General features: G+C 37.5%; 1 protein-coding gene across 1 annotated transcript; it reads left to right on the top strand.

Moving 5' to 3' along the window:
* The first annotated feature begins 338 nt into the window (after window positions 1-338).
* LOC128015280 (activin receptor type-2A) lies at window positions 339-16,801 on the top strand. Its single transcript, XM_052598987.1, has 12 exons — window positions 339-524; window positions 689-1,575; window positions 7,376-7,583; window positions 7,671-7,774; window positions 8,720-8,874; window positions 9,162-9,305; window positions 10,735-10,878; window positions 11,067-11,212; window positions 12,165-12,279; window positions 12,387-12,525; window positions 12,619-12,749; window positions 14,386-16,801. The coding sequence occupies exons 2-12, from the start codon at window positions 1,521-1,523 to the stop codon at window positions 14,578-14,580; spliced, it is 1,536 nt and encodes a 511-aa protein (XP_052454947.1). The 5' UTR covers window positions 339-524; window positions 689-1,520; the 3' UTR covers window positions 14,581-16,801.
* The last annotated feature ends 132 nt before the right edge of the window (window positions 16,802-16,933 follow it).

Here is a 16,933-nt window from a genome sequence, read left to right as displayed (position 1 = left end):
CTAATAAAATCAGTGATCCACGTGTCTATTTATTCAGAACTATTAACACGATTATAAAGAAACTGATTTGTAAAATAAACACAATAAGCAGCATAATGTATGAGAAACTCCATTATAATTATATTACATTTGTTGGCTTGTTTTAAAATGCTCTGTAATGCTTTCGCAATGGTATACTAGGCTAAACTGAACTGAAAGTCCCAGGTCACATGATCACTCTTTGCGCTCTTCATTGGACAGCTGAGCCGTCCATAACAAGCAGTCATCGGGCGAAGGGCGGGGCATAGCTGTGTGTTAGAAATGACTAGAATGGCACGAAACAGTCGTTATTAAATTGGTGGGGACTTGCTGGGAGGTCTAATTAATATTTGTCTTGTTTTATTTCCTCACCGTGTATTTTAAGTGAACTGCATGTTAAGGATTTCCATTATCTTTGCCGAAGTGGACAGCGCTGTCACACAATATCTGTTACTTTTCTCATCGCGGAAACGGTTGGACCAATCAGATTCGTTTGTGATTACAAGGTAGTTATTTTAAATATAATTTTACAGTTATGGGGAGTTTAAATTTGAATGTGCATGCCACCAAACTAATCCTTGCGAATAAATTATTGAATAGATTACATTTCTTAGTTTAATAGTTTTGTGTTAAATCAAAAACCTTCACAATGTTTAAATGTCGTGCAAAGGTAGTGGCATTTAATGGGCCTCCAAGCGGCACCTACAGGAATAAAGCATTCTGAACAATCTCCAGGTGGAAGTGTTTACTGTAGTCTGGAAACGAGAGGAGGAGTGGATGAAAGGAGGAGGAGTGGAGGACAGGAAAAAACCAAAACACTCAGCGCTGTTCGCCATGTTGTGTTCAGCACACACGAGAGAATCTGAAGGTTTATTCCAGCGGACACACAACGTTTAAACACAGAAACGGAGCTGAAATGATCATCTGATCCTGATTCGGATTTCACGGAGGAATATACGTTTATCCGACACTCTGTGTATTTGATTTATTTCAGATGTTGCTTTTTTCGGATGTCAGTAGCCTGTGTTTAATCCCTGAGCTGGATTTATATTTCTGTGTTCTGGAATGAAGATGACTGTGATTATATAAAATCTTCAAATGCATTCAAATCATTTTTTTTTAAGAACCAGGAGATCATATCGGGATGCTTTTGAACTTGAACCATGAATTGGAATTTTCCCCATGCATATGAACTGAGTGATCGATACTGATCGATATTAGTGCACAAGCTTCAGGACCCGAGCTGTCACTTTATAACACAGTATGATTGTATTCATCTTTGATGTTTCATCTATGCACGCACTGACCTCCACTCTTAGGATTTGTCAAATCTCTCAAACACTAAACCTCTCTTACAGACTTGGACATTGATCCGGACCTGTTTGCTCACAAATAAATGCTTTTGGCAATATTAAAACATTAATTTTAGAGAGAGCGGATTATCAGATTGGGTGTTGCTTGGATTTTATTTTTTTATTGCAGAACAAGAATCTGCATTGAAAATGAGGACAGACACCAAACTGGCCTTGGCCATATTCCTCGTATCCTGTTCATCAGGTGGGTAACCATTTCTGCTTTATATCTAGTGTGACCCCGGCACTGGTCATGGGTTGTGTCGGATTAATGGAGCTGTGTGTTACAGCCGTGTGTGTTACATGTTACAGAAGTGTAACTGAGGTTGGTCTGGTGTTGCACTGAAGGCTTCTGCTCATAACTGAGCTCCAGTATGATTCTGCACAACAAAGGTCTCATTATTCGCATAACTAACCGTAATTTTTACAGTTTTCTGATTATTCACTAAGGATTTTTATGTATTTACAGTGGGAATGTAAGCAAGATTTGAGCATGTTCTGAAGAAGTTTTATTTTGAGCTGTTGAATCAGTAGATTCAACAGCTCAGTATATATATATATATATATATATAAATATACACATTTACCTAACCCTCATGTATTAATTAATAAGTCGTATCATATAATTTCTATGGCATTGACATTTAACATATGATGAATTCACATTGATTCTTTAATTATTTAAGAATAATTATTGCCAATAATTTGATTTCTAATATTCTACTCAAATCCATCCTATAAGACGTTTTCACTCTTCAAGATTATTTAAATGAATTTGCTTAAAAATACAATGAATGCATCCTGTTGTTAGCATGGGAAACTTCTTTATCTCAAAATGCATCCATTTCCTTTTCTTTCTCCTCCTGATGCGTCAAGATCTGTTGTTCTGATCAAGAATCTGTTCTTGTGATCAGCTCATGCACCATACGACCCACATCTGAAACACCTCAGATGTAACTCTGAAGAGGTGTAGTGTGTGTAGAGACGGATGATAGATGGATACAGAGTCCATGAGAGTCACACAGTGAGGTGCAGATGAGTTGTAGGGTCAGGCTTTGGTCAGATGTTGTTCAGATTAGCCACTATCCTGGTCTTTTTAAAGATGTCCGAACGCTTCAGTGCTCAAGGTTACAGAGCCTGACGCCAGAATAACACTAATGCCATTAAACACCAGCATGCTTTGTGTGTGTGATGTGCAGCAAGAGTTTTACTTTAGTGTAGGCCATAACTCACATCAGACTCACATGTCCTACTCACTTACTTTGGAAAATTATATATATATATATATATATATATATATATATATATATATATATATATATATATATATATCTACTATATCTATATATATATATATCTAAAAATATCTTATTTTAAAACCAGGATTTTTATTATTTTTTATTTTTGTATGTGTGTGCCTGAATTGTTTTTTCTTTTTTAAATAATATTTTTTTTTATTTTTTTTTTATGTAAATCTCATTACTGTGCAGTAAAATTCAATATTTATTTTTACAGTTAGCATTAGCTAAAGGCAATAACATTAATATTATATATATATATATATATATATATATAATGTTTTTTAAATGTCATTATTATTATGTACATTTTTTTTTATTATTTTATGTAATTATCATTACTGTAATGCTGTACCAAATATTAAATGAGAACAATCAGCTTAAATTAAAGACAATTTACTATTTAACAACTTAATATTTATCACCAAGATCATATATTGTACTAATAATAATAATGTAAAATATATATTGATTAAAATATTAAGCTTGTATTTAGAACTGGTAATATATTTTGCCTTTGTGACATTATTTCATTAATAAACTTTCAGAGCATTTTCCTGGAAAATATAGAGTTTTGCTTTTTAATGTAATTCTAATTACTGTTATACTGTACAAAATGCTATAATTTATTATAAAAATCAGCATAAATCATGTCACAGTAGTGAGGATTTGGGGTGAATGTGTCTGGCAGTCTGATGTTGTTGTGTAGGAGGAGTAACAGTATCTGGTGAGGGTTTGAGTTGTTTCTGTGAGTGCAGAAGCTCAGCTCCGGCTCCAGATGTGCAGCTGTCTCTCAGCGTGTCTCAGACAGATGTGCGTCTCTGGCTCCAGTGTGTCCGGACGCAGCAGGAGGCCAAACTCTGGGAGACTTTAGAGTCATAGCCTCTGAAAGCATTTCATTTGATGAATCTGCAGAGAAACTGGAGAAGACGGACCGACCGAGAGAGAGAGAGAGAGAGAGAGAGAGAGAGAGAGAGATTCAGAAGCTCACAAACTGTGTGTGTGTTTAGAGAGAAACTGTGAAGTGTTTGAATGAAACCCAGAGTAAAATATGATGCTGCTTTGTGAATGAAAATATGTGAAGCAGAAGTCTTAAAGGAGTCACTTTCTAAGTTAACTTATTATATCACTCAAGGATTCTTGCACTAAAAGAGTCGTTAATTAATTTCTCAAGGTCTTTTTCCATCTTGACAAACCTTACAATAGAGCTGTTCAGTCATGACGTCAATTATTCAGCAAACCCAGAAGACTAATTCAGCACGGCTTCCCTCAGATATTAGATTCCTATTTTAATATTACTTGATATACTCTCACTTTTTTTAATTCTGCATAAACTACACACATTTATGCCACTCTGTGCTTTAAAACTGAATGTTTCTACATGAGCTCAACCAGAGTCGTCTGATTTGTAAAGTACTCAAACGCACATGCACCTTTACTGTTGGTCAGTGTTTGGCGATGCACGTCTTGAAAAGTCTCCTGCTCTGGTTTTGTGAGCTAATCTAGTTTATGCTTTTAACATGATATTGTAGGCCATTATTGACAAATGTCTTCTGATGTGACTCATTTGTAAGTCACTTTGGATAAAAGCGTCTGCTAAATGTTTGGACAGCGTTTCCCAAACGGGTCCTATACAGGGTGACTGTGAGAGAAATGCCATTACTGACGAAAATAGCTGATCCTTACAATCCTAAGCTAGTTATAATGCACTGTGAGCTATTTTTAATATAAGTTGATGCATTCTGTGGAAATCGAACCCATACCCCTGATCTCTGTTTTTCATGACTGGCCAAGCAAAACAAAGCTCATTAAATATGATGATGCCCACAATTATTTTCTTTAATCAAATAAAGTTTATGAAATGGCCCTGTTCACATTTTTTTGTCTTAAAGTAAGATAAAAAAAATTAAATGCAGCATATAAATATTTGTTTTGCTACACCCCTGATAGAATATTTATTTCTTTAAACTTATATATATATATATATATATTCAGGCCTACAGGACTCTTGCTTCACTGATTGCTTAATTGTATTTTGAAAGTGTATCAATATTTAACATTTTAGAAGGTTATTTGAGTCATTTCGATTGAAAGAGTTTTATCTCATCATAGCACACTTACAATACACTGTAGCATGACTGTAGTGTGTTTGATAGTGGAGGTGCATCATTAGATCTGCTCTCTGTAGATGATGAAGTGTTGCACTCTGTGTTATCCTCTGTTATTCCCGGGCTGTGAGTGCGAGTGCAGTAGTTCTTGTCATTGTGAGTGGCCTGTGATTTACACGTCTGTCCCAGCAGGCCTAGTGTCCGGCTTCATTAGCTCATGACTGAGAGTACGAGCGCTTCATTCAGAGCGGATCACGTCCCGTCACTGGCACACAACGGCTGACACTCATGTAGACAAACAACATTCAAACTAGGAGTGTACGAATATTAATAACTTTTGGAATGCAACTTTTTGGAATGTTTTTGATCTGTTAAGTGTTTTTGCCGCTGAAGGTGTTTGAATGATTGCTGTTGGCAGCTTATGGCTCATTAACTGCATTGTGGGTAAATTTGAGCAGATTAGGTGGTATAAAAGGTGTGTGTGTGTGTGTGCACATATATTGACTTCCCTGCTCTGTGATGACATTCATGTCAATAGAAGTTCAGTTTTTATTAAACCTGGAAAGTGATCAAACAGGAAGTTTATTTCAAGAAAAACAGGCTTCTGTGAGTTTACTATCCAGTTGAGGAGTTTGTTGATGGCTGATAGATGTTGAAGTTTAGATCTGAAGAAACTGATCTGAATCTGTCGAGAGAAAGAGAACAAAAGATGCTCAATCAAAGTCTTTTAAGAAAGCTGTCAGAAAACTCAGTTTTTTTTTTTATTTGAAGCAGTGTCTGTTTTTTGGCATTATGCGATTCGTTTAAAGTTGATCTAATTCATTAAAGTTTATTTATAAATTCAGAAACTACATGAAATATTTGTATCTTGATGTAGATGTGTGTTTACATAATGGTTGAGCGTCATCGCCCTCTGCTGGTAATAAGTGTGTGTGTGTGTGTGTGTGTGTGTTTATTTTGTAAATACTCCAGGTTTAATATGCGGGGACAGTTATAAGGCCCTGTTCTTGTGTGGTTAAACAGATGATTTAATGCTGATGTTCAGATTTCACAAGGAAAACATTAGAGGGATTGATAAAATCTTTGCACTGACTTCAGTGGAATCTGTCAGTCTGGTGATTTGATCTTAATTGAGGTGATTAAGAGACTCTTAATGAGACGGCAGACTCATGTCGAGACATCAGACGGTTCCTCGGGCACAAACACACCATTCAGAAACTCACTCCTGAAGAACGAAGAGACATCTAGCTGCAGAAATATCTCCACCGACTGAAAACTCGTTTGATAACATCGAGAGAGAGATCAGTGACTGTCAGCTGTCTTGATCCTGTGATTTATGGAAGTACGTTGACTATTACTCTGAAAGCTCATAATTATTTGATAATCAAGCGCCTCTGCCCTGCAGCCTGATGAAGGCTTTTCATGTTTGTGTCTCAGCGACGCTTGCGTGGAATTCGGTGAATGTTCAGTGGGATGAAGTGAATAGAAATCTGTTCAGTGTGTTGAATTATTGAGAGGTCAAAGACGTCTGTCAGCAGGAATGTCTGATTGCTCCACGTCTCGCCTTTCTAGCATTCCTTCCCTTCAATGAGCTGCTGTGGATGAAATACAAGCCCTTTCCTTGACACACACACACACACACACACACACACATTCCTGCGCATGTACACTACTGTTCAAAAGTTTGGGGCCAGGGAATCCTGAAAAACATGTCTTCAGCATTGATGATAATCAGAAATGTTTCTTGAGCAGTAAATGATTTCTGAAGATCATGTGACACTGAAGACTGGAGGAATGATGCTGAAAATACAGCGGAGCATCACAGAAATAAATTATACTTAAACAGAGATTCACACAGAAAACTGTAGTTTAAGTTATTTTAATTTTTAATAATATTTCTCAATTTGACTGTATTTTTAGATCAAATAAATGCAGCTGTGCTGAGCAGAATAGACATTTTAACTTGCTCTTAAAGAAATTTTTAGAAAGTTTAGAATTTCAGTCTTTTTCTCACAGTTATAATATCATCTCTGATAACTTGCAATATTATTATAAAATATGCAAAATATAAAACATACATGAATATGCTGCTTTGATTCAAGCGGCATACGGCAATCCGAGAATGCATTGTAATAAATAATGAGATCTCAATTTTACAAATGGACAACTTGAGCCACTGTTTGTTTCTTATGTGTTTTTATGATTATTATAGTATTGTGTTATTAGAGTTCATCGACATCCAACATTTTAAGTCAGATTTGAGAAATGCTGTTCAACATCATCATAGTTTATTGCATTAAAAAAATCATAAAGTAGTTATAATTACCATGACTGACTTTTACCATTCGAGAAGCTTGATGCACTGAAAGAAAAATGGGGTAGAAAAAAAATGGTTAGTAAATTTCACAAATAAAAAATGGCAAGTAACACCTTTAATTAATTGTAAAATTTTAAAGACTGTTAAATGCACTCAAATAATGTTTTTTTTTTTACTTGAAAACTTATTTGACAGTGCACTGTACCTTTAAGATTTGAAATGTGATGTGGTTTTATAAAGAGTCTCTGTTATGCGTCTGAAGTCTCTGTCTGTGTGCTCCAGGTGCGATTCTCGGGCGCTCAGAGACGCAGGAGTGTGCGTTTTACAATGCCAACTGGGAGAAGGACCGCACGAACCAGAGCGGCGTGGAATCATGTCACGCAGAGAAAGACAAACGACGACACTGTTTCTCCACCTGGAAGAACCGCTCCGGAGCCGTGGAGATGGTGAAGCAGGGCTGCTGGCTGGACGACGTCAACTGCTACGACAGGTACGAGCGGATGCACGCACAGATGCACCGTGTGTGTGTGGTGAACTGATGAAGACAGCTGTTGTCTGTGTATGTGTGTGTGTGCAGAAGCGAGTGTGTGGAGCATAAGGAGGATCCAGACGTATTCTTCTGCTGTTGCGAGGGAAACATGTGCAACGAGAAGTTTCACCACAGTCCAGAGCTGATTCAGAGTAAGTAACACACACTCAGATGTGCACTCCAAGATTAATAATCAGACTGATTTCACCACTGACATCTCACAACTGTGACACCGCAACAGAAGCTGACCAGATACAGGATCTAAATCATACACTTGCCTGAATATATCCATTTAGATTTAAACCTAAAATCCTTTGATTTTAGAGTCACGTCTATGTTACTTCGAATCACAAAGTTTTCCATGATGATGTATTATTGTAGTGTCACCTATTTCTGATTTACCCACCTTTAAACGTCATAACAGTAAACACACTGTGATTCAACACATTAAATATCAATTGAACGGACTCTTCTCTTCTCCTTGAATGAGCCGTTTTTGAGCAAATTAAGGTCCAGTTGGCCAGGGATCAGTAAGATTTAAAAATCTCTTCTGCTCACCAAGACTGCATATTATTTGATAAAAAAATACAGTAAAAATTGTAATATTGTGAAATATTATTTAGATTTAAAATAAATGCTTTCTATTTAAATATCTGTTACGTTGAAATTTATTTCCGTGATTCACAGCTGTATTTTCAGCATCATTCCTCCTCTTTTCAATGTCACGCTGATTCAAGAAACATTTCTGATTATTATCAATGTTGAAAACAGTTGAGCCGCCCAATATTTTTATGGAAACTGCGATACATTTTATTAGAATTCTTTGATTAATAAAAAGTAAAAAAAATAAAAATAGAATACATTTGCTGCATTATAAATGTCTTTATTGTCACTTTTCATCAATTTAATGCATCCTCGCTCAATAAAAGTCTGAATTTCTTTCAAACCACTAACAGTCGTATCGACCGTCGGATGAACAGTAGTGTATGTGATGCTGTAGGTCACATGTTTAGTGAATTGCTCCTCCCTCTCTCTCTCTCTCTCTCTCTCTCTCTCTCTCTCTCTCTCTCTCTCTCTCTCTCTCTCTCTCTCTCCAGTCACGTCGAGCCCCGTTCCTCCGAAGCCGGACGTGTTACCCACGCTGCTCTACTCTCTGATCCCAGTCATGGCTGTCGCTGTCATCCTCTTCCTCTCGTTCTGGATGTACCGGCATCTGAAGCTGTCGTACCCACCGATGCTCGTGCCGTCACAGGTATCTCAATATCATCTTGAGGATATATCTGGAGATGTTTTTGGAGAACGGCAGCGATACGGACAGTTATTAATGTGTATCCATTCATAACAACCACACTGAACTATTCTTACATTGGGCAGCGAATGTTTCACTGCAAAAAATGATTTTCTTACTCAGTATCCGTCTTGTTTTCTAGTGCGGTTTAAACAAGACAGATATCTGCCGTTGAGTGTGTTTGTGTGCACCTGTGCTGCACATGAGTGTGTGTGTGTTCATGTGTTCAGCGGCTGTGTTTGTGTCTGTAGGACCCGTGTCTGATGCCTCCGTCTCCGTTGTTGGGTCAGAAGCCGCTGCAGCTGCTGGAGCTGAAAGCTCGTGGACGCTTCGGCTGCGTCTGGAAAGCTCAGCTGCTGCACGAACACGTGGCTGTAAAGATCTTCCCGGTGCAGGTATCTGACACCGCTTCATCCAGTTCCCTCCTCAGCTTCAGCACAGAAGATTTGACATGATTATAATAAGCCAGAAGCTCTCGGGAAACTCAAATCTGAGTGCTTTATTTTTTAGAGGTCGACTTGTGCTTGTCATGTTATTGGATAAAAAATATATAATGCAGTTTTTAATACACCTTTTCACTTTTCACGTTTGATATATTAATTTGTTTTTAACTAGAAACAGATTTTCACTCGGAAATTGCTTGTAAATTTCACTAATAATGGAAAGTGGCATTTAATTAAATAGGGAATATTGAAGTAGAAAAATTGAAATAATACATTGAAGAATTCACTTTAATTAAAGGGATGAAATGTTCATTATTGACCAGCGATGCATTTATTGTAATATTGGAATTGCCCACTTGAGTATTTTGCTTTTTGCATCTTGTTCACATTACAAAGACTGGAAATGTAAATCTAACTGCTTTTGTAAAATGACAGCAACAGCAGTGATAAAATACACCAATATTCAAGAACAAAGTCTCTGGGGTGTATTTGTAGCAACAGCCAAAAATACATTGTATGGGTCAAAATTACAGATTTTTCTTTTATGCCAAAAATCATTAGGATATTAAGTAACGATCATGTTTCATTGAGATATTTAGTAAATGTTATATTGTAAATATATTAAAAACTAATTTTTGATAAGTAATATGCAGTGCTTAGAACTTTAAAGATGATTTTCTCAATATTTAGATTTTTTTGCTCCCTCAGATTCCAGATTTTCAAATATTGTCCTCCTAATAAACCATACATCAATGGAGAGATGATTTATTGTATAAATCTCAATAAAAAAATAAATACACAAATAAATCACACCTTATGACTGGTTTTGTGCTCCAGGCACACATTTGGTAAACAAATGAATCATAAATAATTTGTCCACCAAGTACCGTATTTTTCGGACTATAAGTCACACCTGAGTATAAGTTGCATCAGTCCAAAAATACGTCATGACCAGAAAAAAAAAAAACATATATAAGACGCACTGGAGTATAAGTGCCATTTATTTAGAACCAAGAGAAAACATTACCGTCTCCAGCCACGAGAGGGCGCTCTATGTCTTCAGTGTAGACTACAGGAGAACTGAGCAGCATAGAGCTAATAGAGCTAATGTTTTCTCTTGGTTCATTTCTCTTGGTTCATGTCAAATTAATTTTTATAAATATGGCACACCTGACTATAAGTCATAGGACCAGCCAAACTATGAAAAAAAGTGTGACTTTTATTCTGGAAAATACGGTAATAAAGTAAATAATTAGCCTGTTTACATCTTGTGCACATGAATCCAGAAATCAGCTGATGTGCATCACAATGGTGTGTAAATGTACATGTTTTACTTTGAATGCTGGTGAATGTTCCTGTGTTTGTCTGCGATCTCTCTCAGAATAAACAATCGTGGCAGAATGAATATGAGATGTATAGTTTGAGTGGAATGAAACATGAAAATATCCTTCACTTCATCGCGGCAGAAAAAAGAGGGAATGGAGTCGACATCGAGCTCTGGCTCATCACAGCGTACCATGAGAAGGTACACACACACACACACACACACACACACGCACAAACCTGTGTACTTTATTCAGAATACTGCATACTGTCACCATCCAAACATAACATGCATTCTGCAGGAGTGTGTGACATCATTGTCACATGACCTCAGTGTGTCATATGTTTGATTGGAGTGTGTGATGATGATCTGTGTGTGTTTGTTCTCAGGGCTCGCTGACAGACTTCCTGAAGGCGAACGTCGTGTCGTGGAATGAGTTGTGTCTGATAGCGCAGACGTTTGTGCGCGGTTTGGCGTATTTACACGAGGACATTCCCAACCTGAAGGACGGACACAAGCCTGCCGTTGCTCACCGGTACAAAACACTTTCAGTCTGTTAGATCCACTAAAATAAAATCTGACTCCATCCTAAAGTTTAAGCCACATCTGTTTAGTTTCTTGAATAAAGACCCAATTTATAGTGTGGTGTAAAATATGTGTAAAATATTATTTTTTAACTGTTTTGTTTTTGTTTTTGTCTCTATTAAGTTACTTTATTATGAGTTTTTTCTGCTCTTTATAGTACTGTTAGATCTATTTGTTTATATGGTTTTATACATACTGTATCTATTTTGCTTGCTTTTACATTCTGTAAAAATGTAAAAAAATATTTAAAAAAAAATTATTATTATATATTTTTGGGCCTTTGGCCCCTTGCTAAAAATAAAAAAAATAAAAAAAAAATAATGAAAAAATATATTTAAATTTACTATCTTTTTTTTTTTTTTCATTTTTAGCAAGGGACACAAAGCCTAAAATCTTACAGGACACTTGTATAGTATTTTTGTATAAATACCCATTTTATTCTGTAAAAATGTATCATATAAATATTTGTAAAATATTATTTGATAAATATTTTGTTTCTATTTTTTTTTTTCAAACTCATTATAGTAATGTATATGCTTATTTGTTTACTTTTTATTATTACTTTTTTATTTTTTTAAATTTATACATATGTATTTGAATCTTATTTCATTATTTATTTATTCATTTTTTTATTTTTTAACAATGGACACCATCCAAAAATGCACCAAGCATTTATTTTGTTTCTTGTACAACGACCAAGTTTATACTGTAAAAAAGCAGGTTGTATAAGTATGTATGAAAATATTTTAAATGTATATTTGTGCATTTTTCACACTTTCCCTCAAAGTTTCCACCCACACCCCCAGTGTGAAACCCCCATAAATCAGATGTAATATAACCTCTTTCTCTCTCTCTCTCTCTCTCTCTCTCTCTCTGTCTCTCTCTCTCTCTCTCTCTCTCAGAGATATCAAGAGTAAGAATGTGTTACTGAAGCATGATTTAACTGCCTGTATTGCTGACTTTGGCCTGTCACTGAAGTTTGAAGCAGGGAAATCTACAGGTGACACACACGGACAGGTGAATATGATTTGTGCAATGAAGTCAGTTTTTCTTTTCTAGTCTCAGATTGACTGACCAGTGTTAGTTGTGTGAGATGTGGAGTGCTGAGGTTGTGTTGTGTGAAGGTGGGGACGCGGCGGTACATGGCTCCGGAGGTGCTGGAGGGGGCCATCAGTTTCCAGCGCGATTCCTTCCTGAGGATCGACATGTACGCCGCGGGTCTGGTGCTGTGGGAACTGGCCTCTCGCTGCACAGCGGCCGACGGTAACAAACGCCCATTCACTCACACTCCGGTGAAGTCCTGTGATGAACCGCTGCTGATCCGTGTGTGTGTGTGTGTGTGTGTGTGTGTCTCAGGGCCCGTGGATGAGTTCTGTCTGCCGTTTGAGGAGGAGGCCGGTCTTCATCCGTCTCTGGAGGACATGCAGGACGTCGTTGTGCACAAGAAACTACGGCCGATATTCAGAGAACACTGGCTGAAACACACGGTACACACGCACACACACACACACACACACATGCACTCACAGGTACACACGCACACACACACTCACACAGGTACGCACGCACACACACACACACACTCACAGGTACGCACGCACACACACACAGACACACACTCACAGGTACGCGCACACACACACACACACTCACAGGTACGCACGCACACACTCACAGGTACGCACACACACACACACACACACACACTCACTCACAGGTACGCACGCACACACTCACACACACACACACTCACAGGTACGCACGCACACACTCACAGGTACGCACACACACACACACACACACACACACACACACACTCACAGGTACGCACGCACACACACACACTCACAGGTACGCACACACACACTCACAGGTACGCACGCACACACACACACTCACAGGTTCGCACACACACACACTCACAGGTACGCACACACACACACACACACACACACTCACTCACAGGTACGCACGCACACACTCACACACACACACACTCACAGGTACGCACGCACACACTCACAGGTACGCACACACACACACACACACACACACACTCACAGGTACGCACGCACACACACACACTCACAGGTACGCACACACACACTCACAGGTACGCACGCACACACAAACACTCACAGGTTCGCACACACACACACTCACAGGTACGCACACACACACACTCACAGGTTTGCACACACACATACTCACAGGTACGCACACACACACTCAAGGGTACGCACGCACACACACACACACACACACTCACAGGTTCGCACACACATACACACTCAAGGGTACGCACACATACACACACTCTCAGGTGCGCACACACACACATACGCACACATACACACACACACACACACACACACACACTGTCCATCAACACTGACCACATTATATTTTCAGTGCATTTTAACATGTTAAAGTCGACATGAACTCAGAACTGACCTCATCTTCTCATTAATGAATGATTCTTCATCGGTGATGTTTATTGCAAAGAAAATAAGTTTATTTCATCAGAATGCAATAAGTGTTGAAACATCTGAAATATCTTTACTTCTCCTTCAACATCTTCAAGACTTTTTATTATCCCATCAACGCTTTGTGTCAATTAATAAAAAATACATAGAATATGAATAATATAAATTAGGATGTTTCTCAATTGTATTTATCAGTAAATTTAATATTTATAAAAGTAACATTAAAGTATTATTTATATACTATCATAGTATTTATTCATAATTTGTATTTTATTATGTATTAGTAATTTTTGGTGCTTTTGCCATTCCTTTTTTCCCCACTATTTAGCTTTTTTATATTTAAACACATTTAATTAATATTCATTTTTTGCTTTGTTTAAATAACATAAACAGTGTTCAGTAGCTGTAGCTTTAGTTAACTGTAACAACACTAACGTCAAAAATAATAACGTTTCCAGTCTCAGATTGCATATCTCCAGATGTAAGTGAATGAGTGATTTGGTCATGTGACCCTTTATACTCGTACGACGCGCTCAAGATGCTTATAGATGCACGGTGTTCAGGTTTTATCCATGTAGCTGCAGAAAGAGACTCAGCTAATACTAAATAATACATGGTTTGATGTGTGTGTGTCCAGGGTCTGGCGATGCTCTGTGAGACCGTGGAGGAGTGCTGGGACCACGAGGCCGAGGCGCGACTGTCTGCGGGGTGCGTGGAGGAGCGCATCCTCTCAATGCACCGCATCACCAACCTCATCGCCCCCGACGACATCCTCTCTGTCGTCACCATGGTTACCAACCTGGACTTCCCCCCTAAAGAATCCAGCCTATGATGCTGTTCTCTCGGCCAATCAGAGCGCAGCGTGTGCGAGAGCAAACCGGACTCGAGCAAAACGAGCGCGGGAATAATTCAACGACTTACACACGAGGAACTCACGAGATCAAACACACATCGGATGTCTCCGTCTGCACCAAAACCTCTTTTATGCATAAACGAAAGCCTTTTGTGTTTTCTATGAACAGCAGCTCTTTTGATTTTAGCATAAATATAGGGTGAAACTCTGGAGTCGTTTGCCGTTTGTTTTCTGCGAATCATAACAGTCATGCCGATACGGGACACGGATTCTTGAGGAATTATGCTGAAATAACCATGAACCTCCCTTAAACAGGTATACCTCATCTTGATTTCTCATGCTTTTTCCTGAACAGCTGCTACGGAGGCGAGACGAGTCGCTGTAACACGCTTGTGTTTCTGCCTTTCGCTTCTCTGCTTCATTTCATGGCAGCCGTCACGGCTCTTTCTGAAGGAGTCGTATCATGAGGAATCGACGCTCGCTCCACTGAATCACAGAAACCAGGGGCCAATATTAACTCTGCCAATGGTGGAGGAATTCGGACAGTTTACCGCTCATGCAACTCTAATTTTGCAACAGAGTTTAGTAACACATATGCAAAATGAGCGTCCATATTCATCTAACTGCACCTGATGCATTGTGTTTGTTCATAATTATCTTTTAGTGGATATATATGAGAAATAATCCAGCAATTTGAGTGATGGAGAGTTCATTTGACTCGTTTCTGATGTGAGCTAGATTAACATCAGTGGATTAATATCTATTTCATGTTGAGAAACTTGGGCCACTGAGTCACGATGTCAAACTAGAGAAGCTTTAAAAAAATGTACAAGGTAATTGCAACTTTTTATCTCATGATACAGATTCACTTTTTTTAAATCTTGAGTTTATATCTTGCAATTCAGACTGTTTATTTTGATATTCACACTTTGCATGATAAAAAATTTATTATTCTGAATTTTTCTTGCAGTTCAGAGTAAAATCTAGTAATATATTTTACCTTTTTTTTTTTTTTTTAGTTTACATTTTGCATTTTTTTTTTTGCATTTCCACCATAAATGAAAAAATAAAAAGCCATTGTAACTTTGTTCTTGCATTTGCAACTTTACATTAGAGTTCTGAAAGAAAAAGTATTAGTATTATAACTCACCCGCTGTAAATTGCAAGAAAAAAAGTCAGAATTATCAGTTTATATCTCGCAATTCTGTCAAAAAAAAAAAAAAAAAAGGCAAAATTGCAAGAAAAAGGTTGCAATTATCTAAATTGAGTTTTTAATCCCGTGGCTGAAATAAGCTTCCAAATCAAACAATCTGAACACCAGCAGAAATAATGAAAGTAAAGTTTGAGGAATGACATTATTATCAGTCTGTCTCAATGTGATGCATTTTTACAGAGACTCTTGTTGCAGGATGGAGCCGTTAAAAACTAAAATTGGACAATTATATACTCATTTCGCATCAAATCCACTGCTTAACATTAGAAGTTGACGTTTGAAGCGAAGGCTCCTTTACTGACAGTGTTTGCACACAGCTCTATCTTTCAGTCTCCTCCTCTCTGTCTGAAGCACTACAGCAGTATTCAGGGACTTACAGCAATTATGCAACCAACACGCAGCAGCGATCGCAACTGTAGCATACAGAGTCTCAACCGCTTCTATTTATTTCATTAATAATGTGACAAACTCTAAGTACTGTGAAGACAAACCCTGGTTATTATTTGCCTGAATGTGTTTGACGACAAACCGAGTGTGTTGGGTGAGGAGTACGTTTGTAAAAGACATTTCAGATCAATCTGTAGTTCCCCCGAACACACACATGTACAGCAAACGAATAATGTAAATATGATTGTTGGTTTTAAATTATTAGACTAGCATGATGTTGCTCTGTTCTTTTCGGTGTCACTAATCAAAAACAGTGCTTTATAAAGAAATTATTCCAGAAGATTGTACTGCGGGGTATTTTATATTTGATACTTTTTCTTGTCTTAATGTCTGCAGGCTCAAACTCGCTGAATTATGCATGTGATTCTCTTTTTTTAAATATAAAGACATTTTTGTTATACTAATTTTCCATGAATGAATGATGATAAACTTATTCACAAACTTTTAAATCATCATGAAATCTTCTCGAGCCTGTATTAATGTTTCTTCCACACAAAAAGGTATGCCATTTCATAAAAACACACTGATTTATAAAGAAATGCCTATTCAGTTAATTATGTAAATATACAAATATATATATATATATATATATATATATATTTCTGGAACTAATTCAAAAGGCATTAAAATAAACTATAGAAATGCAAGCTTGTTAATGGGTGTTACTTTTGG

Source organism: Carassius gibelio, chromosome A6 (genome assembly GCF_023724105.1).
Source record: "Carassius gibelio isolate Cgi1373 ecotype wild population from Czech Republic chromosome A6, carGib1.2-hapl.c, whole genome shotgun sequence".
Lineage (NCBI taxonomy): Eukaryota > Metazoa > Chordata > Actinopteri > Cypriniformes > Cyprinidae > Carassius > Carassius gibelio.
This window is presented reverse-complemented; position numbering and strand designations above follow the sequence as displayed.

Bases quoted from the DNA above. Each gene is read 5' to 3' on its own strand.
- LOC128015280 (XM_052598987.1), top strand. From the start codon at position 1,521: ATGAGGACAGACACCAAACTGGCCTTGGCCATATTCCTCGTATCCTGT. The intron at 8,875-9,161 runs GTATCTCAATAT...TTGTGTCTGTAG, and splicing joins CGATGCTCGTGCCGTCACAG to GACCCGTGTCTGATGCCTCC. The intron at 10,879-11,066 runs GTACACACACAC...GTTTGTTCTCAG, and splicing joins TCACAGCGTACCATGAGAAG to GGCTCGCTGACAGACTTCCT.